We start from the raw sequence: 12,794 nt of genomic DNA on the forward strand, positions 1-12,794 counted from the left end.
TGACTGTGGCCGAGTTTATGCTCCCAAGACTTCATTCCACGGTGCGTTAGCGAACGTCAGACTACATACACACATCGTCGTCAGTCTAATTTATAATAATGTGCGTTCTTAATTATCAGCGACCCATTCACCTCCCGTTCCTATTTTTTTTTTATATATAAGATTCCTCTCTAATCTTTGCTGGAAGATCATTTTTCTCTCTAATCAAAATTTGGATGTTGACTTATTTATACTCCTCGCTTGTGCATCAATTACCCATAAATTTGTCGTCAGGTCTCTCTCTCTCTCTCTCTCTCTCTCTCTCTCTCTCTCTCTCTCTCTCTCTGTATTAACATCGGATGATAAATAGCTGATTATAGGATGGACGTAGGGTATAGGCTCACTCCCAATTATAATGACGAGAGATAGGGAAGGAGAAATTCCGGGATGGATGAGGAAATCTGAGTTATTTACAGAGTGAGCGGAGAATCACCCCCTTCGCTCTGAACGAATAATGGAACTTCTTATACATAAAATTCATAATTAATGCTGATATTATTGCGAGAGGGTACATGCTATAATAGTGAAGAAAGTGTTAAAAGGAAATCAAAATCACATGGAAAACACTTACCATTATGAATGGAGATAGGATGATTTTACTAGACCTCAGTTCGTTATGATCGTTATCACTCCTGTTAACCTTTTGTTAGGAAAAGGAAAATGCTTTGAAATGAAGTCAGGTATCAACAGGATACTTGACTGAAGAACAGAAGAAGACCAAAGCATTCAGGATATGTCGGCTTTAGTAATGATCTGAATTTTAGAATCCTACCTACGACAGGCGAGTCTTTCAACGAGAGGAAAGATCATCTTGCTCAGACTGTTGCATTGATTGATATGTTTGTTATCTGGCGTTGCACCGACTATGCTCATTTACGCCTGAAATATGTTCTTAATTGTAAGTTTTTTTTTATGAAAATCTATTAATTAAACTAAGAACCTTATAAAGTTAAATCAGAGACCAGTCTTTTCGAAAAGAAAATTAAAAGCTGTTTGAGGATAAGAGACGCCATAAAAAATTATAAGTTGATTTGAGGTTTTCATCGACTTAATTTTGTAAAGTGACGTAAGACTGAATTTGCAAGTGGGTGTCACAACCGGTTGCTGTAGGTGCTTGAAATGTAAACCCGGAAGCGAATGGAGGGAACTGGAAAAACAGTAATGGGTGGGGGTGGGAAGAAGAAATAAACGATAGAAACTGAATTACTGTTTTAATGTGAATGAGGATAACCCTGACAGAGGCTCTTGCAAGAGAGAGCAAGAAATATCAAAGGGAAAATGTATTGATTCCCTGATGATCTTAAGAAAATTCCATTATGCAGATTTTACCGTTTACTAAATGGTTTCAGTAAACTGGCTTTACAACGATAATGGTTATGAACGCCAGAAAAGAATGATCCCTGATAAATCTATTTCACATTTATTGGAATCTTGATGAAAACGTTCCATAAACCATTCATGGGAGCCAGATCGAGACATTTACTGATTTTTCACATAGAGGCAAAACATTTTTTTTTTAATAAACACTTACTAATGTTCATTAGCTTTCTCCACTGCATTGTGTTATCAGTTAACTAACCGGTATTTTTCTTTCCTTTCAACAGCTATTTGCAAGCAAGGGTGTCACCATGGAACCTGTTCAAAACCCGGAGAGTGCAAGTAAGTAATAATTTACACACAAATTGAAATTCTCATCTCCACTCCTTCCATTCTTCTGACGTATTTCTCCCTTATTTCTAATTTTCGATCATTGTACTTGGTTGCATTTGGCATTTGGACAAAAGTATTACTTTTATTCAGTCTTCACTTTGATATTTCGTAAGCGAAATGTATTTTTCCTTATTTATTTTTCGATATTTGGTAAATGTATTGTGCACTGTTTCTTATTTATTTTGTACCTAAAGATATTTTAAACAGTGTGGATTAACAATGGTTTTAGGAATTTTTTATATTATTATTTTGGCTACAAGAAAAACTTCTTTTTTTAATTAGATCTTAGCTATTCTTTTTAACCAAATAATGTCGAGTAGTGATAAATTTTTCCAATTCTCACATTCATATTCCTTAAGCTATTTTCAAGTAGTTTCTTTAATTGTAATCTCAAATAGCTCTCTCTCTCTCTCTCTCTCTCTCTCTCTCTCTCTCTCTCTCTCTCTCTCTCTCTCTCTCTCTCTCTCTCTCTCTCTCTCATCTCTTTATGAGTATTATTTCAGTATTTTTTATATAGTTTTTTCTTATTCCAGTAAGCTAGCGAAGGGAAAGGTAGAAGACTGAATTGCGTGATAAATTCTATTGCGATGTTAATTGCGAGATATGAATTATTATTATTATTATTATTATTATTATTATTATTATTATTATTATTATTATTATTATTATTCTTGTTGTTGTTCTGTTTGGCCTTTTCAAAAGAAAAATTATGATATGCTCGAATTATCAGAATATGCTTAGAATTTTTTTCAACGTTTAAAACACTAAGTATAAGAAAAAATATAAGAAAACTGTTTAAAACAACAGAACGTAAAGGCATTTCTTCCTCTCATAAGAAAACATTAAGAAAGAAAGTTTCAAAACTAAAATTTCTTTTATACCTCTTTCCAGCCCTTTAACTCACACACGTCCCCCCCCACCCCCATATTCCTCAACCCCACCCGCCCCTCCTAACTCTAACTTTTAACTCTGCATCTAACGTTTCCTTCCGTGTCTTCATAATGTAAACATCGCACTGGTACATTCCGTAAGCAGGTCTTACTTACGGTACGGCCCTAAACATTTATTTCGTAACATCGTCAGCTGCTCGTCTCTCTTTTCTTCCACACACATAACCCCCCCCCTCCCGCCTTCTTTCCGTGGAGCGTTCCGTGCAAAGTAATTTTCATAAGAATGTTAAGTACAGGGAAATGCGCCTCTCTACCACTGTAAGCTCACCCAAGTATCAGGGGGAAAAAATTCATATTATATATTAGGTGATGCAGGCGTGCAGTAGTCGTGGGCTATAAAGCTCACGGTGGGAGTGGGTGAACTTGCATTGCAAACAAAAATCTCTCTCTCTCTCTCTCTCTCTCCCCTCTCTCTCTCTCTCTCTCTCTCTCTCTCTCTCTCTCTCTCTCAGTATTTAATTTTAGAAAGTATAGTTTATAAACAATATATAGAAACCGGGGATGGATGATCTAGGTAAGCCATCATCTCTCTCTCTCTCTCTCTCTCTCTCTCTCTCTCTCTCTCTCTCTCTCTCTCTCTCCATTTAATTTTAATTTCTGAAAATATGGCTTAGAAGCAATATATCGAAAACTGAGATGGATGATTCTCTCTCTCTCTCTCTCTCTCTCTCTCTCTCTCTCTCTCTCTCTCTCTCTCTCTCTCCCAATAATTTTTGCAAATTTAATTTAGAAGCATTATAGTGAAACCGGAGATGGATGACCTAGGCAAGGCCTGTGTGTGTGTGTGTGTGTGTGTGTGTGTGAGATTGCCTTCTTGTTCCCTCGTTACTGGATACAAAGTTTTGGATTATTACAAATGTTTCAAAGTTTGGGCGGCATTTTTGTTATGGCAAGAGAATAACTCGTCCCTGGAGAGAGAATCTTTTCAGCATGATTGAATCCATGAATTTGTTTGATTCAACTTTTTCGGGGGAACTTTTTCAAAAGTTTGAATTTATGTACAAGCAGAAGGAAGATTCTTTTCTCGCTCTCTTCCATCCGTGATGCATAGAACCCTTTCGTCCAAGCCTTTATTATTTCTATTATCAGTGCAATTACCTTCCCCGCTTATTCCTTTCTCCTGTTGGTCCTCAGTACCATAAAATTCACCTTCCGCCATTCTTTACTGATAAAAATAATGCTAGCCTTTCTTTCCCTTCCTCTCCATCGTTTTGAGAAAATACTGACATTTTCCCGTTGAGTTCTGAACCTCCTGAAAAAGGTCGATGCTCTTATGTTAATTTCCAACACAACGCAAGCTCACAAAACCACGCGTGTGTGCGTGGAAAAGCAATCGAAAACGCCCGCTTTCGAATAAAGTTAACTCGCCTCCGTTATAAGCATGCCTTTAAACGGATTGTGGAGATCAGATCTTATAAGGTTTTGATTGGGGCACCCCCAGAATACCCCCGGACCCACCCTTTTCCTTAATATAAACGTGCTCGTTGGAGACCTCGTTTTGTGTCTCGAGAACAAACGTGTATTGTTCACGTTTAGTGACCATCAACCGGGGCTCAGACAACGCACAGTCGCCTTTTTTCCTTACTTTTCTCTCCTCTCTCTCTCTCTCTCTCTCTCTCTCTCTCTCTCCACGAAAGGTTACACATGTTAGGCTTTGAATGAATCCCGTGTTTGGACTCTGGGATAGATAATAAGACGCCGTTGGTGGTACGCGCACAGTGGTGAGGTGGGAAGACCTCTTGGTCATCCCGATGACTCCGTTTTAAAGTAACTCGGCGATTTCCATGTGTAATGGCCCTTTATAGGGAATTCGCCAAGGTATTTAAGGCGCCGTTTAAGGGGAGTTAAGGGGGGTTTTACGACACTGAGGGGGTAGGGGAGCGGGTTGGACTGCGGTTGTGTGAATACATATAAGAATGGAGGTCGTAACAAGGGTTAGGTTTCATATTTGGTAGTTCCTTATTGGTCATCAGTATGTGTATAAAATATTTTTGTTTACCAAAGGAAAGAATCGCTGGTTTGGTATTCTAATGCGAATGAATATTGACTTTTATTTTTTACGGTCAATTTATAGAGGGCAGCTTTTTCTATTTTTACTACTGTCGGGCGTTCCCTATGTTCACATTTGGGGCCTACACATTTCTCTTTACAATGCTGGCATTAGAGAATTCCTTGACTTCAGGTCATGCGAGTAGAAACCTCCTTTGAAAGTCGGTTTTAATGTGTGGTTTTTAATCCGATACGCCGAATTCCTTGAAGCTATCCCATACCTAAATCGCGCTTGCATTACACGAAAGAAAACGATCCCTTTAATAAGAGGATTTGTGCCTGCGACTTCTGTCTCGCCAGCTGCTTTTTGGTGGTTCTTTTGTCCGTTTCTGTTCTCTCGTTTTCGTCTCTCGTTCGTTTCCCTTAATTTGATAAGTATTATCGTAACGTTCTGCCTTTTTTCGGAGTCCATTTAATGCACGAGAGGATTCTATTGTCAACAAGTCGTGCGGTTGCAGTCGCAACAAATAGGACATCCGTGACGTACGCAAGACTTCGTAACGGATACTCACGAAATACTCAACATTAGTGGCCCCCTCTCTACAGGTGTGATTTGTATGAATGTTGTCACGAGTAGAATTTTTATAAAGGTTAACTTTTTATTGTGATTGCTGTTTTACGCCAGAACATAAACCAATCAGTCATCTCTCTCTCTCTCTCTCTCTCTCTCTCTCAGTGTGCGTGTATTTATTTGTGTGATTTGAATGGATTGTTATTTGAGTGGACTTTTCATGAAGGTTAATTTTTTATGATCGTTGTTATTGCACCAAGACATATAAACCAATCAGTCATGTCTCTTTCATTCCCCCGGTGGTAGTTTATAAAGAAACGGGAACTGCATTAAGACTTCAATAAAATAAAAATAGACTAAGAAAGTCCATAAATAAGCTTATTTAATACTTCTCGACGCCAGTATGATTGGCATCATCAACTTATAAAATAAAATTTCAGAGAAAAAACGAGTCAGTGGCTTCATCGCAACTTCAGAAGGATATCAGAATGATGAAAAGAGGTTTATTCTTTTCGTCTCTAGAATAGGAAATTAATGCTGGATTCCAGACAAAATTTAGATGAGAGAAATTTGCAGGGTTGCATAATTCTGTGACAAACCACGAGAATAATGATTTTCACATAATAAAAAGCTTTGAAGAATATTAAGAATGAAATTCCATGAACAATGGTTGCCTATATATACTACCGTCGGCGATGACGTTCTCTATGCCTCTTGTCGTTCTAGCAGTGATATTAAGCAGTGCTGGTTCTAGTCAGTGACTGAATGGGTGACCACTCATTTTAAACACAGGCACGGTCTATACACGAACCCCATGAAATTCAGTGGACAGGGCATGGTGCCAGCAACTTCATCCCAAAAGGAATTTCTTAATAACCGGAAGGATAACCCCTCCTGGGATCACTTCCCCTTTAATTAGAAAAACGAGTGAGATGAATTATAAATGAAGAGAGTAGTTAGATAAAAAAGAGACACTACTTTCTTGCTGCGTTTTACTGCTGAAAGAGATGAATCAGCCGGGCGCCCCGAAGCACGCGCAATTTACAAGGGTCGATTAACATTCTTAACCTCAGTCGCTTGGAAATCCTTTTAATTTCGTGCCACTTTGTCGCTTTAAAGAGTTGTTTGGCGGAAGATTAAGACCCCCAGCTTTCTCTTGTCCCGAGCGAACGACATACCCTGACCTGACCTCTGGCAGTTGGAGAGTAAAGCCTAGAGGAAGAGGGGGGAGAAGAGAGAGAGAGAGAGAGAGAGAGAATGGTGCTTTTCTCTTAAGTGTTTTTCCTCCTGGTTTAACATGTTGCCCTCCGTATGCAAAAAGGGAGAAAGTACCCGAGTATGGGAATTTCGTTTGCAGAAGGGTTCTCTCTCTCTCTCTCTCTCTCTCTCTCTCTCTCTCTCTCTCTCTCTCTCTCTCTCTCTCTCTCTCTCTCTGAAAGGAAGGGGGGTAGATTTCAGCGCATTTTGGGATCCCCTAAGTTTTCTCATGTATTCGGAAAGATTAATTTAAATGCATTTTTATAACGTGATTTGCCATCTCAGTGAAACATGAAATCAACCGTTACTACTGTGGTGTCTCTCGGGCCTCATTGTGACCCACAGTTCCTCGCACTATATATAGAAATCGAGAATCACGAAGCTAAATCAAAGCTAACCTTCAATTGCATAAAACGCATATATTGCATAAGATTATGCATTCTTTATATTCCAGTTTCTCTGGAACATTTGAAGTCTTCCGAAGTTATTACAGCCTTTTTTCCTCGGGTGGGGGGAGGGTTGCAAAAGGTCACCGAGACTATGCACCTTCTTGATATGCAACCTTCCAGTTCGGCATGTCTGGTGGAGATGTCGTTTTTGACTTTTGGGTGATTTATCTTTTTTCCTGGGTCGTTAGAAATGGTTTTGATTTGGGCCGCTGATTTAAATAGTGCATTGGCCCTGTTCTAAGATCAAAATTTTCCTCATTTTGTCATCCTGATTTCTTTATTCACAACTAATTTTTTTATTTTTTTTTTGGTGCGATCAGACTTTAATATTTTTCATGCTTAAAAATGTAAATGAAAAAATAATGAAGGCATAAATGAAACATAAACAAAATCCATATCATGCCTTTCCCAGATGATGTATATGTTAACCAGTATTATTCCTCCTCATTTTCAAATATAATAGAAAAAAAAAAATAAAAATCAAAACTATATGCAAATCAACAGTTTTTAAATATTTTGAATAAATTTTCCAACCATCTCGAGATGATCTAGATGTTAACGAATTCTTCTTCATGGTTAAATAAACATAAAAGTTATAAAGTTAAATAAAAATCAAAAGTAAATGCAAATTAGTCATTGGATAAAAAAAAATATATATAGAATTCATTTTCTTGCCTTCACTACTCACAACCGAGACGTACGTATTTATTCCTGCAAGCCCTGAATCGATCTCTCGCTTGTCAGGCCCGAATTGAAGGGGTCAATATTTTTCCCCGTTTGATTCAAGATGTGGTGTCTTAAGTTCACCGGAGCGCGAAAATTTATGCGGGAAGGGTTCTCCTAAAAGGGGAGAGTTTAAGGGAAGGGAATCAAGGGGTTTATACAACGCGCTCTCTTTCTCTATCTCCCCCCCCCCCCACCTTTTTTTTTTTTTCTCGTAGCGCAGTGGTAGCACGTTCAGCTCGCAACAAGGTCTATGGACCTCGGCTCACAAAATGGATAACCTGTGTCGGATTCCCGAACCGGGAAGGAAGGAGCGATAGAAGCAGGTTCCTTAAAATGAAGTGTGCCTCTAGTGACTAGTCCCTAGTCGACTGTTGTGGATCGCACCTGAATTGTAAAAAGATAGAGAGGAGATTAAAAAAACCAAAGACGTGAATGATCATGAAACCATTATGAGAAACCAAAAGGATTCAAATTGAGACACTCAGATAATAAGCGAAAGAAAACAAATATTCCTCTCACCCAGTTCTTAAGAACTTTCCCCCATCCACACCTACCTAATCAGTGGATTGTTTAAATGGTTCAGTTAGTGTTGAAGTTTAGATACATTTCATCATTAGGTATGTTATAAAATTGCTTAAGACGAGTTAACGGACAATCCATTTCATTTGTTGTGCATTCATTTGCCGTATTCAGTTACGTGGTTTTATTTCTTATTCTTACTTAGCTAACATTCCCATTGTTGACCCCTGATAAAATAACGGTACATTCCTGTTTATGGAGCATATAATTTCTGCTTGCAATTGCTAACTTTAACTGGTATAAAAGGGATAACTGAAGTTCGCAGTGTAGGGGAGCGGGCGGACCCTCATTGACTGACATTTGAATTTACAATCTCCATATTTTATCTCACGGAGATTGGAGATGCATCCTTCAAATCCCAAGTTAACTGATGACCTCTGCTTATATTCATTCTACAACGAAAAAAAAAAATATCTTGTATTTGGACCTAAATTGTTGCTAGGTCATTTACATTTTACACAATCTTCTATATTTTTATGTTCAGGATGGCGTAGCTCCAAATTACAATGACACTAGCCATGACAGCGTTTTTAAAAGACATAAAACAAAAAAGAATAAAATATTCGGTCATGTTTAATAAAGACATTTTATAGTTACGTAATGAAGTTAGTCTGCTATAATCATACCTAACACTTCATTTGCCAATAGATAGGCCTCCTGACCTTCGGTATACAAGAGGTACATAATTCTCTAGTACGGAGAAACGAGTATTTACAGCCTCCCTACGAACCGGAGGCGCTCAGCCACCCCGCTGTGGCCGATCAGAGGTGGTTATTAAGGCTATCACAGCTTTTGAGTTAGGTGCTGGTTCCCTTATACACAAGGAGCCCTGGGAGCCCATAGTTTAATATTGGGTTAATATCCGTTTGGGATGTGTTAGAATTTCACAGAGATAACGTCACAGTTTTATGTGCAGTTAAGGCGAATGAGATTACTTGTGCGCATTTTGTAGTCATTACCTTGTGAAAGTAAACAAATGTACAAGGCATTCTGTGAATGAGTCTTACTAAGCTCTCTCTCTCTCTCTCTCTCTCTCTCTCTCTCTCTCTCTCTCTCTCTCTCTCTCTCTCTCAGTAAAACTAAGATTAGAATTTAAAACACAGACTGTTTGTCGTCAAGGTTACTTTAATATATTTGTATATGTGGATGTTTCTATTAATAGAGCTCTTGAGTATGTATGATACAGTGCACATATCTAAAGGAGTTCTTGTTGTGAAAGATACGCAAGCATGAATCTTGGCCCTGAGGTGTATTTCGGGTGGATGAGGTTGAATTTAACCGACGTGCACTGTTGCAAAAGGTGGCAACTGCTCCTCGTTCTTTGCATCATCCATCAGACTACCAAGAAAGGACATGTTTCAGCTTTCGTTTTATGTCAGTATATGTGGCTTGACTGGTGTCCAAGCATTGCTCATTTATCAAGAAGACAGTCAGCTTTTGGCCCAAGAATCACTTACTCCAATCAAGAGTCTTGGTATTCTTGACACTGACGAAATTTCTTGGCAAAAGGATCCGTCACTAGGTGTAAGAAAACCGTGAAATATACCTTAACATGCCATAATTCGAAGTCGAAAAACACCAACTTTGATTCGCCAGCTTGTTTGGCCCCACGCTGAGGCAAGAGCCTGAAGTTTGTTGTCGGTCCTTCTGCGGTTTCAGGGGAACACTGGGATACCCAAGTATTGATGGGATGTCAGCGGATTTAAAGAGGCAGGGGACTACGAATCAACCAATTACAATGGATGTCTGTTTTGATGCTTTTTACAGCTAATGATGAATTATTAGAGAAGAAAAGAGCGAGGACGTCATTGAATGATTATATTCTGCAACAGAAATACTGCTGTGCGTGAAATTGAAGGGAAGAGGAGAAAATCGGCGTTAGAATTATGATGAAATAAGTGTGCATGAAACTCGTGATTTTTAAGAAGAGATGGAAAATCAATGTTCCTGTACTTATGTGATTTGGGGGTTCCTTTCATGAGTTAAATGGTGGTTTGATTGTTAAACACCAAGGAATGTCGAAAATAATGCAGTGGATTTATTGTGCACGGTTTTCTTCTCAAGCAGAAAACTCGGCATTTTTAACTTGAATAATAACTTTCTTTGATTTAAAATTGAAAGGTTTGTTTTTCTCTCTATCTCTCCACTTCCCTAATTACAGAGTAAATGTTCCCTCTTACATCTCCTACCCATCTTTTAATTGACGCTTACTTCTTCCAACAACTCCCCTCACCTCCAAATCGCATGTAGTCCTCCCAGCCCCCAAACTCGAAGCGATGTAAATCATTGAAGGCGACTGGCGAAGTTACCCTGCATTGCAAGTGAGGTACTTCCTCGACCTGGGCATCGTCAGTAGTATGTTGCAACTCTGCCAGGATGAATAATGCCTTGCAATAACTGCCACTTAGATTTCCCTGGAAATATTGCCGAAGATAGCAGCCCCCGTTGCAAATTCGTATATCTCTGTATGCATTGTTGCAAAGGCTGTGAGAGTTGCCACTGGTTTGTTTGACCACGGGTTGGTAGCTTTTGAATGTTGACTTTTGTGTTGGTGCATCATGTTTTCGATGCATTTATCTGACTACATTGGCTCTCTTTGTTTTCACAGAAAGGAATATCAACAAATATTGGATGTTATTTTCAGTTCGTTTAAAACAGTTTGCCTCCATTTCTATTGTAGAAAGTGACCTAAAATTTCGTACTCCTGATAAATATGATCAATTAGATTTATAGGCAATTTTTATTGTCTCGTTGTTTGCTGTGAGTTTATTTTAAAATACAAAAAAAAACATAGTTTCAGTTCTTCACTACAGTAAATAAGGTAGATCCTTTCTCTCTAAATAATCTCAAAGATGACTCTTGAGATAATGAAACAAGAGCTAATAAAGCCTGGTGAAATGCAACAATGTAATTTCTTGGTACTATTAAAAGATAGTTTATATATATGTATATATGTGTATGTATATATATATATATATATATATATATATATATATATATATATATATATATATATATATATATATATATATATATATATATAATATATATATATATATAATATATATATAATATATATTTATATAAACTGTGTTTTTTAATAGTATCAAGAAATTACTTGGATGCATTTCACCAGGCTTTGTTAGCTGCTATTTCATTGTATGTATATATATATATATGTGTGTGTGTGTGTATTATGTATGTATACATACATACATACATATTCATACATATGTGTGTGTGAACGAATGGAATGCCCTATTTGGGTATCTTGAGAACGAAAGCGACGAACAGTGTAAGGGGAAACATAAAGAGGCGTCCCAGGTGACCTCTCCCTTCCCCTACCAGGAGTCGTTGCTTTTCTCTCTCCGTGTTCAGGAGAACAACCATTGAACATCGTTCGTGATTCCAGTACGGAGGAGAACAATAAATGTTTTCCAAGGGGCATTGTCATTAGTTGAGAGGCAGAAGGGGATAAAAGGTAAATAATAATAGTGCATTAACTTGTAGCATCCATCTTCTAGCAGCTAAAGCATGCTCTTTAAGGTCAAATCTCAGGCACGTGAAGGTATTTTTAAGGTCGTTCCGAGGATTCTCTTATCCCGCGGGAGGGTCACAAACTTTCGAGGTCTTGTCCTTTTTTTTTTTTTAAGGAAGAAAATATTGCTGTAGTTATTTTCTTATGGCATGGCGTACTTCTGTTTGAAAATCAAGGTTTGGAAATATTTTTAAAAAGGCATTTTTTTTTCTTCTTTGTCCTAAATTTGTTACGAGTAAGATTTGCCCTTACAGAGAATTTCAAAGAGAGAAGGATGACAGACTGGGCGACCCTTTGCCCATACCTAGTCCAGACCCGAGGAGAATGCTCGGATGTACGAACTTTCTTCGAAGATGTTTGCTGTTTTTGCAATTTGACTAACTGTTAGCTGTTGTCATAAAGTTCTATTAAACTTGGTTGCTTTAAAATATCGAAATGAAGTGTAAAATACTAATTACGTGCTTTCTTCAAATGATTATCCTTCCATTATGTCTCAGGAACGTATTCCCACTAAAACCATTTACTCCTAATTCCCAACTTAGCTACATTGACCCAGTTACACATCCATTCAGTTGGCGTGGCAACTTTGAAACGCATACACTATCTTCGGGATCTCGGGTCACGACGGGTTCAGAAAAGGGGTCTCCCATTGGTTGTCATCCTCTCGCATCTGTGACGTCACGCGTTGGTTTGGTCAGTCAGTGGCTAGTTTCGGAGAGGTCAAGAAAGCCACACACCGGTCGATCGGTCATTGGCTGGCCTCCAAGTCGTGACGACAGAGGCAGGCAGTAGTTTCCCACGAGACGCGCGCGCGCGTTTACCTACACAAACTCACATACACACACATACACATATACGCTGTGCACAGTGAACATCAGGAAATGCCGAGGCCAAAGGGAAGGGAGAGGCGCCTCCAAACGCCGTCGCCTTCGATACGGAGCAATTATCGTCAGTCCCAGCGCCCCCTCCCCACCACCTATCCATAC

At 38.6% G+C, this 12,794-nt stretch overlaps 1 protein-coding gene and 1 long non-coding RNA gene across 3 annotated transcripts in view; one reads left to right on the forward strand and one right to left on the reverse strand.

The window, feature by feature from the left end:
- LOC136836316 (protein jagged-1b-like) overlaps positions 1 to 12,794 on the forward strand; it is a 387,965-nt gene that overhangs the window by 321,939 nt on the left and 53,232 nt on the right. For both annotated transcript variants that reach the window (XM_067100442.1, XM_067100443.1), the window contains exon 5: positions 1,644 to 1,698. In XM_067100442.1, coding sequence (XP_066956543.1) covers positions 1,644 to 1,698 — 55 coding nt within the window. The remainder of the gene's footprint in view (positions 1 to 1,643; positions 1,699 to 12,794) is intronic.
- The window catches only part of LOC136836318 (uncharacterized), a 185,949-nt gene that overhangs the window by 75,966 nt on the left and 97,189 nt on the right, over positions 1 to 12,794 (reverse strand). The window lies entirely within an intron of this gene.

The sequence above is a fragment of the Macrobrachium rosenbergii genome, chromosome 56 (genome assembly GCF_040412425.1).
Source record: "Macrobrachium rosenbergii isolate ZJJX-2024 chromosome 56, ASM4041242v1, whole genome shotgun sequence".
Taxonomy (NCBI): domain Eukaryota; kingdom Metazoa; phylum Arthropoda; class Malacostraca; order Decapoda; family Palaemonidae; genus Macrobrachium; species Macrobrachium rosenbergii.